The sequence below is a fragment of the Trichomycterus rosablanca genome, chromosome 11, assembly GCF_030014385.1.
Source record: "Trichomycterus rosablanca isolate fTriRos1 chromosome 11, fTriRos1.hap1, whole genome shotgun sequence".
Taxonomy (NCBI): domain Eukaryota; kingdom Metazoa; phylum Chordata; class Actinopteri; order Siluriformes; family Trichomycteridae; genus Trichomycterus; species Trichomycterus rosablanca.
The window spans coordinates 37108142-37132927 of record NC_085998.1 but is presented as its reverse complement, the minus strand read 5'-3'; the positions used below and the strand labels follow the sequence as shown (position 1 = coordinate 37132927).

Here is a 24786-nt window from a genome sequence, read left to right as displayed (position 1 = left end):
CGGTTTACCGCTGTTCCTTCCTTGGACCACTTTTGATAGATACTGACCCCTGCAGACCAGGGACACCCCACAAGAGCTGCAGTTTTGGAGATGCTCTGACCCAGTCGTCTAGCCATCACTCAGCTGTTTTTCCTGCTTCTAACATCAACTTTGAGGATAAAATGTTCACTTGCTGTGTAATATATCCCCCCCCCACTAACAGGTGCCGTGATGAAGAGATAATCAGTGTTATTCACTTCACCTGTCAGTGGTCATAATGTTATGCCTAGTCAGTGTATATTAAATAATATATAAAATATAATAATATATAAACATTTTTGTATATATATTCAATTTTAGATACCCCATATTCTAGCTAGTATAAACCCCAAAACAAGAAATGTGACACTTTTATAAGTTAAGTGGTCTGTAACCACACTTTTTAAGATGGAGCTTAAATTAGTTCCCCCATTCACACGTGCTCAATTTCTTGTTTAACGTTTCCTAAATCAAAATGAAATGTACTGTATTCAAAACAAAAGCAACAGAAGAGCTGCTTAACCTAATTAAAAATACAACAAAACACGACCTTGTCAACCACATCTAAATGAAACAGTAATTCAATGTTCCTATTTAAGTGCGTTTCTAAATATAAGTCTGCTTTTATCTCAGCATCACTTCTTATTACTGATACATCTATACATTTCCCGTTTCCACGTGATTTGTGTGTGTGTGTGTGTGTGTAAGTGTGTGAACTGGCTGGCTGGACAGAATGAGTGGGACAGACAGCTAATGTTTTGAACAGACCAAATGGCAGAGAGGAGGAGATGACACAGCGTGCCATGTGCAACAGAAAGACACACAAAAACTGAAAACCAGACAGAGGTACGTACATGTTTGAAGTAGCGTGGATGCATGCATGCATGCGTGAGTGCAGGAGTGCATGCTCTGTATATGTGTGTAAACTTTCCGCATGCATTCGTGCCTTACCCAGTTCCTCCAGCTCAGCGGTCATGCTCTTGGACCTGGGCGTGAGCGTGGTGCTGGGCGCTCTCTTGGGTGGCGGCGGCGCTGTGGATGAAAGACAGGGAGTGGATGAGGAGTAGTGGCGCAACGACACCAACCTGCCGCCCACCTGGAACTCCCAACGCTTCCCGTGCACCGTTATCTCGTTCGACTCGACCGCGCGTGACCCCTTCTGCGGCCGTGCAATTTTTTTCACGTTGTGCTCAGACCCGGACCTCTTCATGCTTTCCGCTCTCATACCCAAACACACACGACAAGGGTCGCTCAGCTAGGCCCGGTGCACATATCCTTTCATTCAGCCTGTTCTCCACTCCTCTGTTGTTCCTTGCTTCCTCCTGACACTCCCATAAGTGGCGGCCTTTCAGAGCCCGGCGTGCCTTCGATTCCGAGCTCATGCTGAGCCACGCAAACGCGAACGCTGCACTTTACACACGGCTCTGATTCGCCGACGTACGAAGAAAGTGACGCCGAGAACAAAAGAGAAGGATAGAAAGTTTAGAAGATCAGAAACGCTCTGCTTTCTTTACATATTTGTGCTGAAAGCTAGCTCGCAGTACGGAGTGAAAGAGGGAGGTAGAGACGAGAAAGTAGAAGTAAGGGAGAGCGAGAGAGAAATGCCGAGGCTTGATGCAATGCTTAATTCAAACGTTCATTGTGGTTACCATGGCAACTCTGGCAGAAGCAAGGCCTGGTTTGATGCAGCTAAACTGAGAGTCGCCGTGTGTGTGTGTATGCGAATTACAAACCGAGCGAATTGACACAGAAAACTAATCGCAAAACTTGAACTGACGTGTATATAACGTGCGCCGTCTTCGTCGTTCTTCCTCAGGTCACGACAGGTTTGTCGGACTCTATTACGGCGTATAAAAATGCATCGACATCCTACATCCACAGTCCGTAATGCCAGGTTCACACTACACGACCTTCCAAGATGTCAGATCGCTGTACAGTTCACACTACACGACTGGATCTCTTGTTATCTGGAGTCTTTTAAGTCACTGTGTACACGACTGATCGGCGATAGGGGGTCACACACTACACCATCTACCAACAGGAGGAATCGCAGATGAGTCTGTCCGGTCTCCCAAACTACGTTTTGTCACGATCAGCCATAACATGTTTCTACACTCACTGTCCATTTTATCAGCTCCACTTACCATATAAAAGCACTTTGTAGTTCTACAATTACTGACTGTAGTCCATCTATTTCTCTGCATGCTTTGTTACCCCATTTCATGCTGTTCTTCAATGGTCAGGACCCCCCACAGGACCACCACAGAGCAGGTATTATTTAGGTGGTGGATCATTCTCAGCACTGCAGTGACACTGACATGGTGGTGGTGTGTTAGTGTGTGTTGTGCTGGTATGAGTGGATCAGACACAGCAGCGCTGCTGGAGTTTTTAAACACCTCACTGTCACTGCTGGACTGAGAATAGTCCACCAACCAAAAATATCCAGCCAACAGCGCCCAGTGGGCAGCGTCCTGTGACCACTGATGAAGGTCTAGAAGATGACCGACTCAAACAGCAGCAATAGATGAGCGATCGTCTCTGACCTTACATCTACAAGGTGGACCGACTAGGTAGGAGTGTCTAATAGAGTGGACAGTGAGTGGACACAGTGTTTAAAAACTCCAGCAGCGCTGCTGTGTCTGATCCACTCATACCAGCACAACACACACTAACACACCACCACCATGTCAGTGTCACTGCACCACTGAAGAACAGCATGAAAGGGGGCTAACAAAGCATGCAGAGAAATGGATGGACTACAGTCAGTAATTGTAGAACTACAAAGTGCTTCTATATGGTAAGTGGAGCTGATAAAATGGGCAGTGAGTGTAGAAACAAGGAGGTGGTTTTAATGTTATGGCTGATCAGTGTATATGCAAATATAACATGAAACTCAAATATAGTAAATTCAATCAAACAAGGCTAAATGCTCCTGGTACAGGTAAATCTTTTCCATGCTCAGTTCTGCACGGCTTTGCACGTATAGGTCAGAGATGGGTCAGGGCTCTGTGGGAGTTGCAGTGAGACGTAGGAATGGTTTACATGGATACTGAATAAACACTGTGCACATCGGGTCACATCAAAATCCACAACCGACTCATTTTAAACCATCCATTAACAATAATAGAAGACTTTAACACTTTCTTACGGCCTTGACTTTCATATCGAAAGGGCATAAGGGTAAAATGTTGAGTATGGTCGGTGATAAACATATGAGCAGTGAGTCCAGTGAGTCTTACCCTTCTTCCTGACCACGTCCTCCATCTCTGGCTTGCGTGAGACAGACACCACCTTCATCAGCAGCCTGTTTCCACCCTGGCGAATCAGGGACACGACCTGCTTATGCCCCACCTTTACGACGTTCACTCCATTCACCTGACAAACACATGAACATAAACACGACGTGAATGGCCAATGAGGTTTGGAGACATTCGGGCTCTTATTTTCACCAGGCAGTGGTGGATTCTTACAATTTTTTCTTCATTTAAGTGTCATATGTTGAGACCAATCAAAAAAGTGAGTCTTTTTTGCATAAAAATGTGTTTTAACCTCACTCTTATGTCTGCTACGCAGCATCCAGAAACACATGATACACAATTTTAAGTTTATACTAGAGCAGGCAAAACAAGCAATGCATCTTACTCTCTCTTTGTTTTACAAGATGTAACATAAAGCCTCCACAAGGGGGCGTTCACGTACATTCATTCATTTTCTTATCTGTTTATCCAATTAGGATCGCTGGCGGGGGGGGGGGGGGGGGGGGGTGCTGGAGCCTATCCCAGCTTTTCAATGGGTGCAAGGCACACAGTAACACCCTGAACGGGGCACCAGTCCATTGCAGGGCACACACACACACACACAGACACACACAGACACACACCCATTCACTTTTAGGCAATTTAGTGTCTCCAATTAACCTGACTGCATGTTTTTTGGACAGTGGGAGGAAATCCACGCAGACACGGGAAGAACATGAAAACTCCGCACAGAAAGGACCCGGACCACCCGCCTGGGGATCGGACCCAGGATCTTCTTGCTGTGAGGTGACAGTGCTACCCACTTAGCCACCGTGCCGTCCAGTTCACATACAAGTTTATTTAATTATTATTTTTCTCTGTAACCCATTCTTTTTTTTCTGTCCTGTACTAGAGTACTAGAGTTTTTACACTGCTACCAATGTTCTAAAGTACTTTGACTACCTTTGAAAAAACTATTTTATATTTTAGGTTGTATTTATATTGTTTACACATTGAAAAACACAAATAAATCAATGATTCTCAAAGTACTGCTCATAAGAGGCCACATTTCAAGATCAAGTAAGCCCCAACTCAACCTAGACATCATGACTCAACCTGATTAATGCTATTTTGTCATAAGAAATGTAAATCATTATCAAATCTGTCATGTTTTAGTCTCCCAAAAGAATTGTGGCTACAGGGACTGAAGGGACCGACTCAATAAAAATGCTAATGTATTCGGATGTTTTTGTTTCTTATGTCACATATTTTTGGCCAGTAAACCTTAAGGGAATGTGTTGTCATTTCAACACACAAACACAGTTCTGCCCTTCAATAAACAACCTCGTTTTCACCTCAGAATCCCAAATGAACCGATATGGCGCTATTTTTTGGTATGCTATTGGATGGAACTATACTGCACTGCCCATTCTATCAGCTTAGCTGTATTAATTATGGCTAAGTGAAGAAAAGGTACATGTGGAATGAATAAGCTCTCACCTCGATGAGAAAGTCACCTGTCCTCAGCCCCGCCCTCCAGGCCACGCCCTCCACGTCAACAGACTCCAGGTATTGCAGTGCAGGGAAGGCTGGTGTGGGCGTGAACTCCTCAATAGGTGTCTCTGCTGCATGCACAGAAACAGATCGACTGAAGACGTTCAAGGGAAAAAACGTGGTTATCACACACACACACACACACACACACACACACACACACACACACACACACACACCTATTCAAGTGCAATCTGCCAGTCTGCATTGTGCAGAAAATTAGATCCAAGAAGGCATGCTTTGATGAGTCTAGTGTGCGGACAGGGCTTTCTGCAACCCTGTTCAACATAATTGCAATGATTGCAGATGATGATTGCAGGCCAGGGTCATCTTCTTTTTTCTATTTATTTATATATTTTCTCCCTTTTTCTCCCAATTCAGCGTAGCCAATAAGTCTGGAGATCCCGACTGCATTCAAGGACAGTATATGTGCTTGCTCCACGCCCCCTCCGATGCTTGTGCAGCCCCTCAACCCCTTCTTTTTCGCCTGTGCATGATGTCTGCACAGGCGCCTCGGCCTGCTAAACAGAGTCCTTGCACAGCGTTTGAAGACCCTACCTACTTAGTCCGGTCTGTTGCCACCCAGCAGACTCTGCGGCCAATTCTGCCTGCTAGATGGCACCCAGCCAACCAGTAGCAGAGTGTGCTAGCGGAATATCCCGCTGTGCCACCTGGGTGCCATGCAAGCTAGGTCTTTTTGTCCAGTGCTAGTATCTGGTCTTACAAATGCCCACACAGTTCCCACACAGTGTCTCAATATATACATACTGCGTATGTGTCTGTGTTGGGGAAGATGCTCAACAGACCAATGCTCAGGTGTCCACAAACTTTTGGCCATGTAGCGTACACCACATGCAGTAAACAACCTTGTCAGACTCACCTTTCGCTCCTCGCAGGACGAAACCGAAGCCCTCGTTTTCTTTCTTCTGCAGCACGGCATCCTTCTCCTCTATTACGTAATCACTGTACAGGAAACACAGAAGGTCACAGAAGTTAAACTCCACTATTACTTATCATTAAAAATGAGCACCGCTCCCTTTCTTCTGCAACTGAGACAATCAGGGTAAGAGCCGTGTCCCAAAAAAAAGAATGAGATGAAAGGAAATGCCGGTTGGAGTTCCAGATCCTGTGCATTGTCCTATGTGAGCTTCCATCATTGCATTTAGAGATTGGATCAAATGCTAATGTCTTTTTTTGGGCGGCACGGTGGGACGGTGGGTAGCACTGACGCCTCACAGCGAGAAAGCCCTGGGTTCGATTCCCAGGTGGAGCGGTCTGATCCTTTCTGTTTGGAGTTTGAATGTTCTCCCCGTGTCTGTGTGGTTTTCCTCCAGAAGCTCCGGTTTCCTCCCACAGTCCAAAGACGTGCGAGTGAAGAGAACTGAAGATACAAACTTGTCCATCTTGTGTTTGACATTAAAAAGTAATGTACATGAGCGTGCATAACCAGGTCTCTCATAACCAGGTCTCTCATAACCAGGTTTAGGTTCAGCTGTCTCATTAGGTTATGTCTAGTTCACACTACACAATTTTTGCCCTGATTGTCGCTCGTCGACTGGTCGTCGCTAGATGTGGCAGCTCGGAAGCAACTCGGCGTTCGTTCGGCGATCAAAACTCAACTCTCGATCGCTGTGTGTGAACTGTTTAACGACTCGATCCGAGTGGCTCATCGAGGGCTCGCAGACTGAAAAAAATATCTAGCATGTTAAATATCTGGATCAGTTGGCCGACTGGCAGTGAGTGCGGTGTCGAACTACAACCAATGATAACGCAAAATACGGGGTGTGGGGAAACCCGGGGGAGGAGTAAAAACGTGGGACGGGGGCGTAATATAGTTTCTATCAGAATACATCGGCACACACACACGCTTTACAGTATTTTTGACCTTATTGTCCACGCCAAACCATAATACCCAAGCTGCATTGCAAACAATATGCACATCAGCGCATAAACAACTTTGATTGCTCGATTATTGTTGACGTATATTTTGGACTTGGTTCCCTCACCACTTCTTGTGTGTTTTCGTAACAAAACGTAGTTTGGGAGACCAGACAGACTCGCCTGTGATTCCTCATGGTGCTAAATCGTGTAGTGTGTAATACACAACGACTTAAAAGACTCCTGATCGCAAGAGATCCAGCTGTGTCGTGTGAACTGTACTGCAATCTCAACAACTGGAAAGTCGTGTAGTGTGAACTTGGCTTAACAGTCTGTCCTCCAACACACACAAATACATAAACACATAAATAAATAAAACATGGCAGCAAGTCTGAGAGCTCTCTTTGTCTAGGAGAATTAGAATAAACCTCTTCCACCCTGCTCCGTCCTTCCTTTCTCTCGAGCGTTCATCAGCCGGGCATTAAAAATGACAAGAACATAATTGGGCAGTGAAGAATCAATTACATAGGTTAGTGATGATTCCATTGTATTCGTGCCTCGGGGTAACGAGAACGAGGCGTGATCGCTACAGGAGACCAGATAAGCCTGGCGTGTTCAGCGGGTTCGACTCTCTGGAGCCTCGATGCATCTGAGAGGCATTTCACAGCGAGGTCATGCCCACGATCCACAGATTACAGCCAGTCTGAGGAGCGTTTCATTTAGGCTAGTTAATGTCAAATAGATTCAGATTGTTCGGAGGCTTTTAGAGCGTGCTGGACGTTAGCGCACTCTAAATTTGTAGAATATTGCTAAATCTAGTGGCGGGGGGACTGTTTGAAACACACGCATAAGTGCATGGTTCGGAGCGTAATTGGCTCTGCGCTCTGGTTGGAATGGGTACCATTTCTTCTGTGATCTTCTGTGAGCTCATGTGTTCGGGAGGAGGCAGCAAGGTGCCCGTTTTTAAATCACTAGATGCCTGAGCAAAATAAGAAGGGGAAGCTGCTCAGTTTATGTGTCTCACTAGTTGCTGGCACTTTATAAAATAAACTTAATGAGTGAGTGAGAGGATGCAATCGCTAAATCGGGAGAACTGGGGCCTCATGTGTCGTTAGTAGGGTCCTACTAAATTCACGGGAGAATTCATTTCAGGAACCTTGTCCAATTGCCCGATTGCGTCATGCTTCCTCTCCACCAATGCTGATCCCCGCTCTGATTGAGGAGAACGAAGCTAACCCACGCCCCCCTCCGACACGTGGGCAGCAGCTGTATGCATTTACACTTTGACGAGTGCAATGCGGATCAGCACTGTGTTCGGAGAGACACACCCTGACAGCACTCTTTTCCCGTCTCTGTGCAGGCGGCTTCATTCAGCCAGCAGAGGTCGTAATTGCATTAGTTATAAGAGAGTCCCTATCCGGCTTTAATATCCCACCCCTATCTGAACAACAGGCCGATCGCTGCTTATGTGGCCGCTCAGCACAGCCGGTAGGCAGAGCTGAGATTTGATACGATGTATTCGAGATCCCAGCTCTGATTCCAGCGTGTGTTTTTACCGCTGAGCCACCTGAGCGGCCACATAGTGCAATTTAACCAGTAAAAGTGAAGCACTTGGATGCTACACGAATTAAAGATGTTAAATGCATGTTCTCCCTGTGTCTGCGTGGGTTTCCTCCCACAGTACAAAAACATGCAGTCAGGTTCACTGGAGCTACACAAAACTGCCTTAAGTGTGAGTGTACAGTACAATTAATCAGACCCACCGCAACCCTGACCAGAATAAAGAAGTGGTAAAACAGACTAAATGAATAAATACACAGATCAGTCATAACATTATGACCACCTCCTAATATTGTGTTGGTTCCCCTTTTGCTGCCAAAACAGCCCTGCAACTGTGATGCTCTGTGTATTCTGACACCTTTCTATCAGAACCAGCATGAACTTCTTCAGCAGTTTGAGTTACAGTAGCTCGTCTGTTGGATCGGACCACACGTGCATCAATGAGCCTTGGCCGCCTATGACCCTGTCGCCGGTTTACCACTGTTCCTTCCTTGGACCACTTTTGATAGATAGTGACCACTGCAGACCGGAAACACCCCACAAGAGCTGCAGTTTTGGAGATGCTCTGACCCAGTCGTATACCCATCACAATTTGGCCCTCGTCAAACTCGCTCAGATCCTCACGCTCGCCCATTTTTCCTGCTTCTAACATCAACTTTGAGGATGAAATGTTCACTTGCTGCCTAATATATCCCCCACACTAACAGGTGCCGTGATGAAGAGATAATCAGTGTTATTCACTTCACCTGTCAGTGCTCATGATGTTATGGCTGGTCGGTGTAAGTAACAGTAACACTCAATAACACTCTATACCTTCTTGTGTTCTACTTTCAGGTCGCGGCCCATCGGTGGACACTTTAATTAAGACCAAACATTATTAGAATAATAAAGTGTTCAGCAGGTGGATTAAATATTTGCGGTTCTTTTTAATTCTATTCTTATCATGTGTAATTCCTCACCAGCCTCTAGATGGCAGAAGACCATTAATAAAGTCTAATACAGCCTGATCTACTGTAGCTGTCTGTGGTATGATTCCAGGACTAAACACGATATAGCCAAAAATATGTGGACACCTGACCATAAACTTAATAGACATCCCAATCTTTTCCCACTTTTCTCCCAATTTAGTTACTCACTGTCATCGCATATCCAATTAGGGTCGCGGGGTGGTGCTGGAGCCTATCTCAGCTTTTCAATGAAACCCATGCAGACACAGGAAGAACATGCAAACTCCACACAGAAAGGACCTGAACCGCCCCGCCTGGGGATCGAACCCAGGACCTTCTTGCTGTGAGGCGACAGTGCTACCCACTAAGCCACCGTACCACCCTAGTTACATTTTTGAAATGTCTAATTCTTTATTACTGCACTGCACCACAGACTAACCAGGGATGTTGTAGCCTAGTGGTTAAGGTACTGGACTAGTAATCAGAAAGAAAACCAGGTTGCTGCTGTTGGGCCCATAAGCAAGGCCCTTAACCTTCAGTTGCTTAGATAATAAACTGTCACAGTACTGTATAATGCCAAAAATGTAAATGTACATCTAACCAACTCACACACACACACCTGTTAACCTACCTATAAGAGGTAAAGTTGTCGTACGAGCCCACAGTGTAGTGTCTGAACAGCCTCTTGGTACGATCTTCTCTTGTTTCTATAAGACAAAACAATTCATATTAATCCCTAAACAACAACAATAATATGAAAGTGTGTGATACACTGTCTTTTAGCTGTGTGTGTGTGTGTGTATGTGTGGCTGATCAATCCTGAATCAGCATGTCTGGATAACAATGCCTGAGTCTCATGTCCTGCTAGATTTGTTATTGGACTTAAGGCCCAAAATCGATGTCCTGCTCCTCTATAGAAGGACAATCTGCTAAAAGGACACACACACACACACACACACACATTAAGAATTTACAAATGACATGTACTTGGGTACTGAGACTTTGTAAAACACAGACAGATATGGAAAAATATTCAGAGACCACAAATAAAAACCATGTATCTGTGCTGTGTGTTTAAGATTCAAGCAGCTTCACTGAAATGAAACAGTTTTTCCTCCGGTACCTTCAAACACAAATGCAAACACCACAGTTCACACAGTACAGATCTTTCATATCAGCAGCACATCTAGAACTTTATTTCGATGCAATTCTTACACACACAAACACACACACTAATAAGTCTAAGTCTAAATAAATATATCTAAATAAATAAAAATGCTGTCAGATATGTATAAACACAGTTGTAGTTTTGCAACGCAAATACAGTCAATAACCATAATTCACTTGAAACCATGTGACTGTATTACACACACACACACACACGCACACATATACGTATATATGTATGGAACGCGCCAACGCGAGCAGCATGTTTGCTATCCTCTGTGAGAAGCGTCTCCGTTGGCTTGGCCACATTAGAAGAATGGATCCGGGTCGTATCCCCAAAGATCTTCTGTATGGTGAGCTGGCTGAGGGTTCACGGCTGACTGGACGCCCCCGACTGCGATTCAAAGATGTCTGCAAGAGGGACATGAAATTATGCGGCATCAACCCTAGTTCGTGGGAATCCAGCGCTGAAGACCGTACAGCCTGGCGACTTGCTGTTAGACGGGGTACTCAGAAAGCAGAGGAGGACAGGTTCAAGCATCTTGCTGACAAGAAAGCCAGGAGGAAGGCGCAGCAATCTCAACCACAACGTGCAACTCAATTTGTCTGCGGCAACTGCACCCGGGACTGCCACTCAAGGGTTGGCTTGTACAGTCACTCGAGAAGGTGCAAATGAATTTACCCGCATCGGATGCTATATCATCGTCTCCCGAAGACGGAAGGATGCCAGATATATATATATATATATATATATATATATATATATATATATATATATATATACAGTATATATATATATATACAGTGTATCACAAAAGTGAGTACACCCCTCACATTTCTGCAAATATTTCATTATATCTTTTCATGGGACAACACTATAGACATGAAACTTGGATATAACTTAGAGTAGTCAGTGTACAACTTGTATAGCAGTGTAGATTTACTGTCTTCTGAAAATAACTCAACACACAGCCATTAATGTCTAAATAGCTGGCAACATAAGTGAGTACACCCCACAGTGAACATGTCCAAATTGTGCCCAAATGTGTCGTTGTCCCTCCCTGGTGTCATGTGTCAAGGTCCCAGGTGTAAATGGGGAGCAGGGCTGTTACATTTGGTGTTTTGGGTACAATTCTCTCATACTGGCCACTGGATATTCAACATGGCACCTCATGGCAAAGAACTCTTTGAGGATGTGAGAAATAGAATTGTTGCTCTCCACAAAGATGGCCTGGGCTATAAGAAGATTGCTAACACCCTGAAACTGAGCTACAGCATGGTGGCCACGGTCATACAGCGGTTTTCCAGGACAGGTTCCACTCGGAACAGGCTTCGCCAGGGTCGACCAAAGAAGTTGAGTCCACGTGTTCGGCGTCATATCCAGAGGTTGGCTTTAAAAAATAGACACATGAGTGCTGCCAGCATTGCTGCAGAGGTTGAAGACGTGGGAGGTCAGCCTGTCAGTGCTCAGACCATACACCGCACACTGCATCAACTCGGTCTGCATGGTCGTCATTCCAGAAGGAAGCTGACACACAAGAAAGCCAGCAAACAGTTTGCTGAAGACAAGCAGTCCAAGAACATGGATTACTGGAATGCCCTGTGGTCTGACGAGACCAAGATAAATTTCTTTGGCTCAGATGGTGTCCAGCATGTGTGGCGGCGCCCTGGTGAGAAGTACCAAGACAACTGTATCTTGCCTACAGTCAAGCATGGTGGTGGTAGCATCATGGTCTTGGTCTGCATGGGTGTTGCTGGCACTGGGGAGCTGCAGTTCATTGAGGGAAACATGAATTCCAACATGTACTGTGACATTCTGAAACAGAGCATGATCCCCTCCCTTCGAAAACTGGGCCTCATGGCAGTTTTCCAACAGGATAACGACCCCAGACACAACCTCCAAGATGACAACTGCCTTGCTGAGGAAGCTGAAGGTAAAGGTGATGGACTAAACCCAATTGAGCACCTGTGGCGCATCCTCAAGTGGAAGGTGGAGGAGTTTAAGGTGTCTAACATCCACCAGCTCCGTGATGTCATCATGGAGGAGTGGAAGAGGATTCCAGTAGCAACCTGTGCAGCTCTGGTGAATTCCATGCCCAGGAGGGTTAAGGCAGTGCTGGATAATAATGGTGATCACACAAAATATTGACACTTTGGGCACAATTTGGACATGTTCACTGTGGGGTGTACTCACTTATGTTGCCAGCCATTTAGACATTAATGGCTGTGTGTTGAGTTATTTTCAGAAGACAGTAAATCTACACTGCTATACAAGTTGTACACTGACTACTCTAAGTTATATCCAAGTTTTATTTTTATAGTGTTGTCCCATGAAAAGATATAATAAAATATTTGCAGAAATGTGAGGGGTGTACTCACTTTTGTGATACACTGTATATATATATACATTACACTTAATGACCAGAGAGACAGAAAGAACTAGGTAGTTAGGTATTTAGATAGGTAAGTAGGTAGGTAGGTATATAAGTATATAGGTAAGAATGTAGGTAGGTAAGTAAGTAGGTGGGTAGCTAGGTATGTAGGTAAGTAGATAGGTAGATGAATAAGTAAGTAGGCAGGTATGTAGGTAGGTAAATAAGTAGGTAGGTATATACTTTAAGTAGGTAGTTAGGTAGGTAAGTAGATAAGTAGGTATATAAGTAGGTAGTTAGGTAGGTAAGTAGATATGTAGGTATATATGTAGGTAGGTAAGTAGGTATGTAAAATGAAAGAAGAAAGGAAAGAAGGAAAAAGAAAGATGGATTAAAAGACTGACAGACACATGGAGAGACAGACAGACAGACAGACAGACAGAGATAGATAGATAGATAGATAGATAGACAGACAGACAGACAGACAGACAGACAGACAGACAGACAGACAGATAGATAGATAGATAGATAGATAGATAGAGAACGTCTGCACCAGACAGTAAAGAGAACAGTAAGATTTAAAATAAGACTGAATGATGCTGCTTCCTCTCCTCACCGGCGTTTCTGGCAAATGTTTTCATACAGTTTCAGGATTAAGAGCCGAGATTAAAAGTTTCTCCAGCACAGCTGAGGCTCATTCATGCCAGATGGGATAAAAAGCACACACACACACACACATACACACACACACACACACACACACACACACACAGATTCACTCATTCACAGACAGATAAATCAAGCGTTAGTCTGAACAGATAACAGAAGAAATATAAAAGCAAGGACAAAAACAGCATTTCAGTTCAGCACAGGACAGCTTATCTGTCTCCCCACAAACGGCCCATTAACAGTCAGGAACAAAGCACACAGCTTCAAGGCTTCCACACGCTGATTCAATTCCAGCCAGAAGAAGCTCACATCCACCATTATAACATTCCTGGAGCCCATCGTCAACACACAGCGTGTACTTACATACATCCTAACAATTCATCTTCATCCAGTATATAAGATTCATCCTAAACTGATAGCTCAGCACAATCCAGGCTGCGAGAGGGGCGTGACCTGCTGGAACGTTTCCAGTTAATTCCAATAAGTTGTTCCATTTAAGGACAAAATAGTAAAAACAAGTGGAAGCACAGAAGAAAGATCTGTTCATGTTAATCACGCTTCAATTTAAAAAAATTAACAAATCTATTAGTTGACAAAATGTGGCCCGCATAGCCGCAGACCAGTCAGGGTGCCCATGCTGACCCCTGTCCACCGCCGAAAGCGCCGACAATGGGCACGTGAGCATCGGAACTGGACCATGAAGCAATGAAGAAGGTGGTCTGGTCTGATGAATCACGTTTTCTTTTACATCACGCGGATGGCCGGGTGCGTGTGGTCGCTTACCCGGGGAACACACATCGCCAGGATGAACTATGGGAAGAAGGCAAGCCGGCGGAGGCAGTGTGATGCTTTGGGCGACGTTCTGCTGTGAACCCTTGGGTCCTGCCATCCATGTGGATGTTACCATGACAGCACCTTGATGTTACCTAGGTAGCACCTACCTAAGCATTGTTGCAGACCATGTTCACCCTTTCATGGAGACAGTTCCCTGATGGCTGTGGCCTCTTTCAGCAGGATGATGCTCCCTGCCACAAAGCAACAATGCTTCAGGAACGGTTTGAGGAGCACAACGACGAGTTTGAGGTGATGACTTGGCCTCCAAATTCCCCAGATCTCAATCCAATCGAGCATCTGTGGGACGTGCTGGACAAACAAGTCAGATCCATGGAGGCCCCAGCTCACAACTTAGAGGAGTTAAAGGATCTGCTGCTGACATCTTGGTGGCAGATACCACAGCACACCTTCAGGGGTCTAGTGGAGTCCATGCCTCGACGGGTCAGGGCTGTTTTGGCAGCAAAAGGGGATAATAATGTATATACACGACGTACCTGCTGTAAGTTGCATGTGCATAAAATACATATGTAAAGCTGGTCTAAACCAGGAAAACAATGGTACAGAAACAAGATAAAACAAGAGAAAGTGCTTTGTGTTGTGTGCAACCACAATTATACAAAAAGAAGTGAAACACATGACGTAAATATACAAAAGACATGATACAGCCAATGATGGAAGAGATGAATCCTAGACAGGGTGGAGATACAAAGCACAAGAAACAAAGACTAGGGAGGATGTTATAATTCCCATGATCTGTACTAATTAAGGACCATTTTTTTAGTTCTTTTTATTCTGCCATAGATGAGGAAGGTCTCGGAGGGAAACAGGACAAAGAGACTCAACTTATTACTATTAACCTGATGTTCTGAATAAAACATCTCATGTTTCATCTCGGTTCCTGCGTACTTCAGAGATCCGCTGATACATCAGACACGTTACACACACAAAAAAATAATGATCTGACTTTCATTAAAGATAAAAGATCGTGATAAGTGACCATCAAAAGCTTTGTAATCTGACAGATATGTTTAACTCTTAGTGTACTGCACTCATCCATCCATACATCCATCCACCCATCCATCCCTCCATCCATCCATCCATCCACCCATCCATCCATCCATCCACCCATCCATCCCTCCATCCATCCATCCATTCACCCACCCATCCATCCCTCCATCCATCCATCCATCCACCCATCCATCCATCCATCCACCCATCCATCCCTCCATCTCTCCATCCCTCCATCCATCCATCCATCCATCCACCCATCCATCCCTCCATCTCTCCATCCCTCCATCCATCCCTCCATTCACCCACCCATCCATCCACCCATCCATCCCTCCATCCATCCATCCACCCATCCATCCCTCCATCCCTCCATCCCTCCATCCATCCATCCATCCACCCATCCATCCATTCACCCACCCACCCATCCATCCATCCACCCATCCATCCCTCCATCCATCCATCCCTCCCTCCATCCATCCATCCATCCATCCATCCATCCATCCACCCATCCATCCTGACTGCCTTGTATGTGAGTGTGTGTGTAAATGTGTGTGTGTGTGTGTGTGTGTGTGTTTACTATCTTTTCGCCCAATGAATCGGACCCACAGCGACCCTAAACAGGACATGAATGCGCTTCAGAACTACATGAACCACCCTGCAGTCCCACTTAGTAAAAAGAGATAAAAACACTGTATAGAATCAATAATGTGGCTACAGGCGAACCCATAAATACTGAAGGTTACCTTCTGCTTTCATATCACCATCAAAAATAACATGCAAGTACTGACACACACACACACACACACACAGTAAATGGGTCACAGCAGTGAGGAGTGACATCTTGTTTCTCTCCGTGGTTGATGATGCTGAGACCTGGAGCTGCTGCTGATGTGATTTCTGTATCACATCTTTCTCCCAACCCTCCATGTCCTCTATCACCTACCCCATCCTTCACACTTTTACTAAATCTCACAGCTGAATCTCAGCAGCCAGCGTGCCGATCCCTGAGGCCCACTTGTACAGCGATGTTGAAGGATAAAACACAATGTCGGACATATACTGTGTATTTTACCTTTTTTAATATAAATAATCGCTGTTTACTGCAGAATTATAAGCCAAAAGTAGCTCGGATTAATTATTTTACAATCTAGGACCTATTTTCCCTGAGCAGAAGATGAGATAAAGACTCTATTTCTCCAAGCAACACAAAGTAAAAGAAAAAGAAACGTGCATAATAATCATGTCTACAAAATAAACACTCATACATTCTAACCAAAAGACAATTTATCTGATCATGTGATTAATTTCATGTGATTTTACCTTGACAGCGGAAAATAACGCTAGTCCACTACTGCTGGGATCCAGGGTTCGAATCTCTAGACATGACATTGGGTCTGTCCAAAAACCTAGTGAGCTGCCTACTGTGTACTGCCTACCTGATCCGCTGCCTCAGTAGAGAGGATTCTAATAAGACATCAAACTCATAAGGCAGATTATTTAGATGCACTACTTAGACAGTGATTACATCACCACGGTTGTTGCTTACTAAGCTAACACATTTAGCCTCAGACCGTTCAAACCGACGGGATGAGGAGGCACAACCTGCTAGCACAACAGCGTCTCGGTTAAACTGTCCCTGAATTGGGGGGCCACATGAACAACGATCGGCCTGTTGCTCAGATATGGGCGGGACTAAGCCGGATGGGGTCTCTCTCTCCCATGACTGGTGCAATTACGACCTCTGCTGGCTGATCGATGGCGCCTGCACAGAGATGAGAAAAGAGTGCTCTCAGGGTGTGTCTCTCCGTACACAACGCTGAGCTGCACTGCACTCGTCAAAGTGTAGGTGATAAGATGCGTACAACATGCTGTCCACGTGTCGGAGGGGGCGTGAGTTAGCTTCGTTCTCCTCAATCAGAGCGGGGATCGGCATTGGTGGAGAGGAAGCGTGAAGCAATCGGGCAATTGGACGTGCTAAGAAAAAAGGGAGAAAATGTATAAAGAATATATATATATTTGTATATATATATACAGTGTATCACAAAAGTGAGTACACCCCTCACATTTCTGCAGATATTTAAGTATATCTTTTCATGGGACAACACTGACAAAATGACACTTTGACACAATGAAAAGTAGTCTGTGTGCAGCTTATATAACAGTGTAAATTTATTCTTCCCTCAAAAAAACTCAATATACAGCCATTAATGTCTAAACCACCGGCAACAAAAGTGAGTACACCCCTAAGAGACTACACCCCTAAATGTCCAAATTGAGGACTGCTTGTCATTTTCCCTCCAAAATGTCATGTGATTTGTTAGTGTTACTAGGTCTCAGGTGTGCATAGGGAGCAGGTGTGTTCAATTTAGTAGTACAGCTCTCACACTCTCTCATACTGGTCACTGAAAGTTCCAACATGGCACCTCATGGCAAAGAACTCTCTGAGGATCTTAAAAGACGAATTGTTGCGCTACATGAAGATGGCCAAGGCTACAAGAAGATTGCCAACACCCTGAAACTGAGCTGCAGCACAGTGGCCAAGATCATCCAGCGTTTTAAAAGAGCAGGGTCCACTCAGAACAGACCTCGCGTTGGTTGTCCAAAGAAGCTGAGTGCACGTGCTCAGCGTCACATCCAACTGCTGTCTTTGAAAGATAGGCGCAGGAGTGCCGTCAGCATTGCTGCAGAGATTGAAAAGGTGGGGGGTCAGCCTGTCAGTGCTCAGACCATACGCCACACACTGCATCAAATTGGTCTGCATGGCTGTCACCCCAGAAGGAAGCCTCTTCTGAAGTCTCTACACAAGAAAGCCTGCAAACAGTTTGCTGAAGACATGTCAACAAAGGACATGGATTACTGGAACCATGTCCTATGGTCTGATGAGACCAAGATGAATTTGTTTGGTTCAGATGGTCTCAAGCATGTGTGGCGGCAATCAGGTGAGGAGTACAAAGATAAGTGTGTCATGCCTACAGTCAAGCATGGTGGTGGGAATGCCATGGTCTGGGGCTGCATGAGTGCAGCAGGTGTTGGGGAGTTACATTTCATTGAGGGACACATGAACTCCAATATGTACTGTGAAATACTGAAGCAGAGCATGATCCCCTCCCTCCGGAAACTAGGTCGCAGGGCAGTGTTCCAGCATGATAATGACCCCAAACACACCTCTAAGATGACCACTGCTTTATTGAAGAGGCTGAGGGTAAAGGTGATGGACTGGCCAAGCATGTCTCCAGACCTAAACCCAATAGAACATCTTTGGGGCATCCTCAAGCGGAAGGTGGAGGAGTGCAAAGTCTCGAATATCCGCCAGCTCCGTGATGTCGTCATGGAGGAGTGGAAAAGCATTCCAGTGGCAACCTGTGAAGCTCTGGTAAACTCCATGCCCAGGAGAGTTAAGGCAGTTCTGGGAAATAATGGTGGCCACACAAAATATTGACACTTCAGGAACTTTCACTAAGGGGTGTACTCACTTTTGTTGCCGGTGGTTTAGACATTAATGGCTGTATATTGAGTTATTTTGAGGGGAGAATAAATTTACACTGTTATATAAGCTGCACACAGACTACTTTTCATTGTGTCAAAGTGTCATTTTGTCAGTGTTGTCCCATGAAAAGATATACTTAAATATCTGCAGAAATGTGAGGGGTGTACTCACTTTTGTGATACACTGTATATATATATACAGTATATATATAAGACATCATAAGTCCTAACAGATAATAACTGTAAGACATGTCTGAGTAAAAACAAATACAAAGTCAAATAATACACAGTACATTACACAACAAACAAAACATGGCAGACTAACCCCAGAGTTTGAGCCCAAATAGACAAAACTGTCCATAAAACATGTTGAAATGACAATAAATACTCCGCTAGCCACAGCTTAAGTAATACTTTTCTCTGTAAATCAGCAATCAGTATGTTAAAGCAGAACATCAGTGAAAGAACTGAAGAAAAAACAAACCAGCCACCCTCTCCAAGCTCCTCTTAATCTTCATTACACTGACAGTTAGCTCCAGATGCCACCCTGCTCATGCCATCAAGGGTCTGAATTTGGACCAACCTGCTGGAGCCAAATATACACATGGGGTCTGTCTGAAAACCTAGTGATCTGTGTACACAGACACACTTTACGTCATCCTACACTCCCGAGAATGAGGCGTGTCTAAATTCCTTAATAGATCCCTTAAAATGCTCCTACTGAGGTGCCTTAATTCTGAGTGATGATCTGACTGAATGATGAGGGAGCGTCCGATGATGCTTCCTCAGCGCTGAAGGCAATCCCAGCATTCAGTGCGGCACGACTTTACTCACAAAGAACTACAAACAAACAAGTTCTAGTCAAATGTAAATAAATTCTCACTGATGTTTAATTAGTATAAAGGTAGAATTATATACAAGTGGAGTTTATATGTAAGTTCTGGCTCAGGGACAGTTTAACCGTTTTCGGTACACGGAGGGCACGGTTGTGCCACCTCAGCCCGTCGGTTTGAATAGCCTGAGGCTAACTGTGTTAGCTTAGTAAGCTAAAACTGCGGTGGCATCTGAATAACCTGCCTTATGAGTTTGATGTCTTGTTAGAATCTTGTAAGAGGCAGCGAGGCAGCTCACTAAGTTTTCAGACAGACCCACAGAAGCTCATGAAAAAATGCTGAGCCCTGCATGGACGTTCAGCCACGTATGGCCTAAATAAAACGTCTGACGTCCCTGTGATAGACCGAGCAACTCATCAGCCTGACCGATGCTCTTATAACGCACTCGAGGGCGACGGAGACAGACTGAGCATCCGGGAAAACATTAAACAGACAGAGTGTGTCTAGGAGAAGGAGAAAAGAAGAGGGAGGCGGACGGAGTTTTGCATGGGTTGCTATTTTTACAGAGGACGGCAGGACGGGAATAAACTTCAGCACTATTAATAGCACAAACAGCACTGTGTTACTACTGGACTTTACCTCCCACTGGCTTTCTAAAGCTGTTCTTCTCTCAGGATGACTCAGGACCACGAGAGTCGTGATCATAGCTGTTATTGAGTCTGTGTGTGTGTGTGTGTGTGTGTGTGTGTGTGTGTGTGTGTGTTTAGCACCCTGGGGAACGTCCACAGTAAATGCTGTGAATACTGAAAGGTCGTTTATGTTCTGTTATGTTAGGTTAGGTTATTTGTACCCATAATTTGGTCCTCATGAATAGACACATCATTTTTCTTAGGATAATGACAGGGATCGTTCTCAGCACTGCAGTGACACTGACGTGGTGGTGTGTTAGTGTGTGTTGTGCTGGTATGAGTGGATCAGACACAGCAGCGCTGCTGGAGTTTTTAAACACCTCACTGTCACTGCTGGACTGAGAATAGTCCACCAACCAAAAATATCCAGCCAACAGCGCCCTGTGGGCAGCGTCCAGTGACCACTGATGAAGGTCTAGAAGATGATCGACTCAAACAGCAGCAATAGATGAGCGATCGTCTCTGACTTTACATCTACAAGGTGGACCAACTAGGTAGGAGTGTCTAATAGAGTGGACAGTGAGTGGACACAGTATTTAAAAACTCTGATCCACTCATACCAGCACAACACACACTGTTTGTATCTGTTGGTCCTGGATTTTGTAAAGTTGCTTTGAGACAATGTATATTGTAAAAAGCGCTATATAAATAAAGTTGACTTGACTTGACTAACACACCACCACCATGTCAGTGTCACTGCAGTGCTGAGAATCATCCACCACCTAAATAATACCTGCTCTGTGGGGGTCCTGACCATTGAAGAACAGGGTGAAAGGGGGTAAAAAAGCATGTAGAGAAACAGATGGACTACAGTCAGTAATTGTAGAACTACAAAGTGCTTCTATATGGTAAGTGGAGCTGAAAAAATGGACAGTGAGTGTAGAAACAAGGAGGTGGTTTTAATGTTATGGCTGATCAGTGTAAAGTCACTTTAGATAAAAGCTTCTGTTAATGTCATACACGTAAATATACGATGGATTCCTCACAAACATCAAATAACTTATTTGTGTGTTATAGTCAGTAGTATAGACATACAACAAGACATTCTCTCTCGCTCTCTCTCTCTTTCTCTCGCTCTCTCTCACACACACACACACACACTCTCACACAGGTGACACAAAGGACATTTGCTAATCTAACTCATTTCAGGCTGAATACTTAGGATTCATTACACACAGAGCGCTGGCACAAAATCAATGATTGGACTCTCGAAGTAAAACACTCTGCATAAAAGTCCTTCATTAATGAGAAAGGTGCTGCGTGTGAGAGAGATTAAGAGTGAAAATGAGAAAAAAGAGTCAGCAATACCCGTGAGGGAGAGACGGGGGCACAGGGGGCAGCGCTGCCACCTCACAGCAGGAAGGAGCCTGGGTTCGATTCCCCTCGGCCGAGCAGCCAGGGTCCTTTCTGTGGAGTCTGTGGGGGTTTCCTTCAGGTGCTCCGGTTTCCTCCCACAAGTCTATAGATATTCAGTGAGGTTTAGGACCGGAGCTACTGAATATTGCCTTAAGTGTGTGTGTGTGTGTGTGTGTGTGTGTGTGAATGAATGAATGAATACCAATTTTAGGAACTACAGACTCTCCTACAGACTTTAGGAACTACAGACACTCATCCAAACAGTGTTTACCCCATGTTATTCATTAATTGTGTGTATGTATGTGTGTGTGTGTATGTGTGTGTGTGTATGTGTGTGTGTGTGTGTGTGTGTGTGTGTGTGTGAGTGTGTGTGTGTATGTGAGAGAGCGAGAGTTGCAAATCCTTTTGCTCCTGAGGATTACAAGATTTTGTAATTGAAGCTTAAAGGCTGAACTTGTGTTAAGATAACATATCAGCTATCAGAAACACACACACACACACACACACACACACACACACATACACACACACACACACACATTACTGAGCTGTGGATTAATCATTTAACAAGATCCATCGCTTGTAATCTAGCATTATTTTATAAGTTTATTTATGCTGAACAGCACTTTATCGTGGTTATGTACTAGGGAACACTTGGTGTAAGGGACTTACTTGTGTTAATAGAGTATTGTAGACTATTAAATAATCTACATTTAATTTTTCTCTCTATATTGTTATTGCCAGTTTCATTCTTGGCCCCAAAATGAGTGAATTCTTCCATTTCAAGCACAAAGGAAAGCAGGTCAGTGTGCTGAAATGCATGTTGTAAATAATATGGAAATAAGTCGTTGTTCCTCCAACAAAAAATTAAATCAACAAACAAACAAAAACACATAGTTGCATAATTCTTTATTATTTAATAACCTACCTACCTGTATGTTTCCCCTTATATGTTTCATTTTTAAATAATTTTTAGAAGTTATTATAATCCTACACAGAACAACAGCATGCACAGAGGAACCTGCTAGTATCTACACCAGGGTTTTCAAGCGATCCACATTTTGTCCAGGATTTTTACCGTGACCCAGACAACACAAACAACGAATCAAAATGAAACACAAAACAAAATATACTTCATTAATAAAAATGGTGGCAATCTGGTCCCACTGGGGTTTACAAGATGTAACGTAAACCTCTACCAGGGGGCGATCGTGTACAAGTTTATTTCATGTTCATGTACCTGTTAAAATTAGTTTATTTAATTATTATTATTATTTTTCTCTCCACCACCTTTTATTTGGCTCTTGACGGTACTGGACTAGTAATCAAAAGGTTGCCGGTTCATCGCCACCAAGTTGCCACTGTTCGGCCCCTGAGCAAGGCCCTTAACCCTCACTTGCTCAAAATTGTGTTCAGTCATAATTGTAAGTCGCTTTGGATAAAAGCGTCTGCTAAATGCAGAAAATGAAAATGTAAAATGTAAATAGGCCGGGTCATCCCACCCTGCAGGCACTGCCACGGTCCTTTCTGTGGAGTCTGTGTGGGTTTCCTTCGGGTGCTCCGGTTTCCTCCCACAAGTCCATAGATATTCAGTGAGGTTTAGGACCGGAGCTACTAAATATTGCAATATTGCCTTAAGTGTGTGTGTGTGTGTGTGTGTGTGAGAGAGAGAGAGAAAGAGAAAGAGAGAGTGTGTGTGTAAGATAGAGTGTGTGTGTGTGTGTGTGTGTGTGTGAATGAATACCCATTTTAGGAACTACATCCAAACGGTGTTTACCCCATGTTATTCATTAATTGTGTGTATGTAGGTGTGTGTGTGTATGTGTGTGTGTGTGTGTGAGTGTGTGCGCTAGATGGCGCCCAGCCGACCGGTGGCAACGCCGAGTTTCGAAGCGAGGAGTTCAGTATATCCCGCTGCACCACCTGGGCGCCTGTTTTAATTTTTTTATTGGAGGAACTACGACTTATTTCCACATCATTTACAACACTGCAGATTATGAAATGCGTATTAAATCCACGAGTCAGTTTCAACACACTGACTTGCTTTTCTCTGTGCCTGGAATTGAAGAATTCACTCATTTTGGGGCCAAGAATAAAACTGGCAATAACAACATCAGGCGACAAAAAGTTTGAAACTGCTGAATAAAAGGACTAAAAAAACAATCATAGAAAGTGGAGACAAAACAAAGGATCTGCAAGAACGAGACTTTCAGCTGCCAAACCCCTAAACGAACTCTAACTAAATATAGAAAACAGCGATTCATGGCGGGATGAGTGAGTCAGCTAGTACGACGTGGGAGGAAAGCGAGAGCGAGAGAGTGAGCAGGAGGGGACGGGAGGATTTCCCCGCAGTACAACATTAGCATGCAGGTGGGTTCCAGCCCTTCCATTAGTGTGTATTTATACATTCCAGACATGCACGGTGGAGTCCTCATTCACCCTCACGCCTGTCACACACTGCACTGCACCAACTGACCGCTGATGAAAAGCTCACAGCAGTGAGTTTAAAGTGCACACGTGGTTTCTGTACGAGACGAGGACACAAGTCTTTACGTTAAAGTAAATACACACGAGAGCTGATCAGCTATAACAGAGCTCTGAATATTGATCGTTATACAGATTAATCTATCAAGTCATTCTAGTCAGTGCTAAGTTCTGAAATCAGGTAACTGTCCAAACACATACACACACAGTACTGAAATAAAGTAACTGTCCAAACACACACACACACACACACACACACACACATACACACACACACACACACACACACACACACACACAGTACTGAAATAAAGTAACTGTCCAAACACACACACACACACACACATACACACACACACACACACACACAGCACTGAAATCAAATAACTCTCCAACTCTCCAAACACACACACACACACACACACACACACACACACACAGCACTGAAATCAAATAACTCTCCAACTCTCCAAACACACACACACACACACACACACACACACACACACACACAAGCACAGAGTACTGACATAAAGTAACTGTCCAAACACACACACACACACAGCACTGAAATAAAGTAACTGTCCAAACACACACACACACACACACACACACACACACACACATACACACACACACAGTACTAAAATAAAGTAACTGTCCAAACACACACACACACACACACACACACACAC

The 24786-nt window shown here is 44.3% G+C and overlaps 1 protein-coding gene across 5 annotated transcripts in view; it reads right to left on the bottom strand.

Moving 5' to 3' along the window:
- shank3a (SH3 and multiple ankyrin repeat domains 3a) overlaps nucleotides 1-24786 on the bottom strand; it is a 244008-nt gene that overhangs the window by 21432 nt on the left and 197790 nt on the right. For all 5 annotated transcript variants that reach the window (XR_010013991.1, XM_063004289.1, XM_063004290.1 and 2 more), the window contains 5 exons: nucleotides 9825-9900; nucleotides 5689-5771; nucleotides 4755-4879; nucleotides 3258-3393; nucleotides 970-1050 (listed from right to left, as the gene is read on the bottom strand). Coding sequence is in view for 4 of the 5 variants with exons in the window: in XM_063004289.1 (XP_062860359.1) it covers nucleotides 970-1050; nucleotides 3258-3393; nucleotides 4755-4879; nucleotides 5689-5771; nucleotides 9825-9900 (501 nt within the window). In the remaining variant the exon portion in view is untranslated. The remainder of the gene's footprint in view (nucleotides 1-969; nucleotides 1051-3257; nucleotides 3394-4754; nucleotides 4880-5688; nucleotides 5772-9824; nucleotides 9901-24786) is intronic.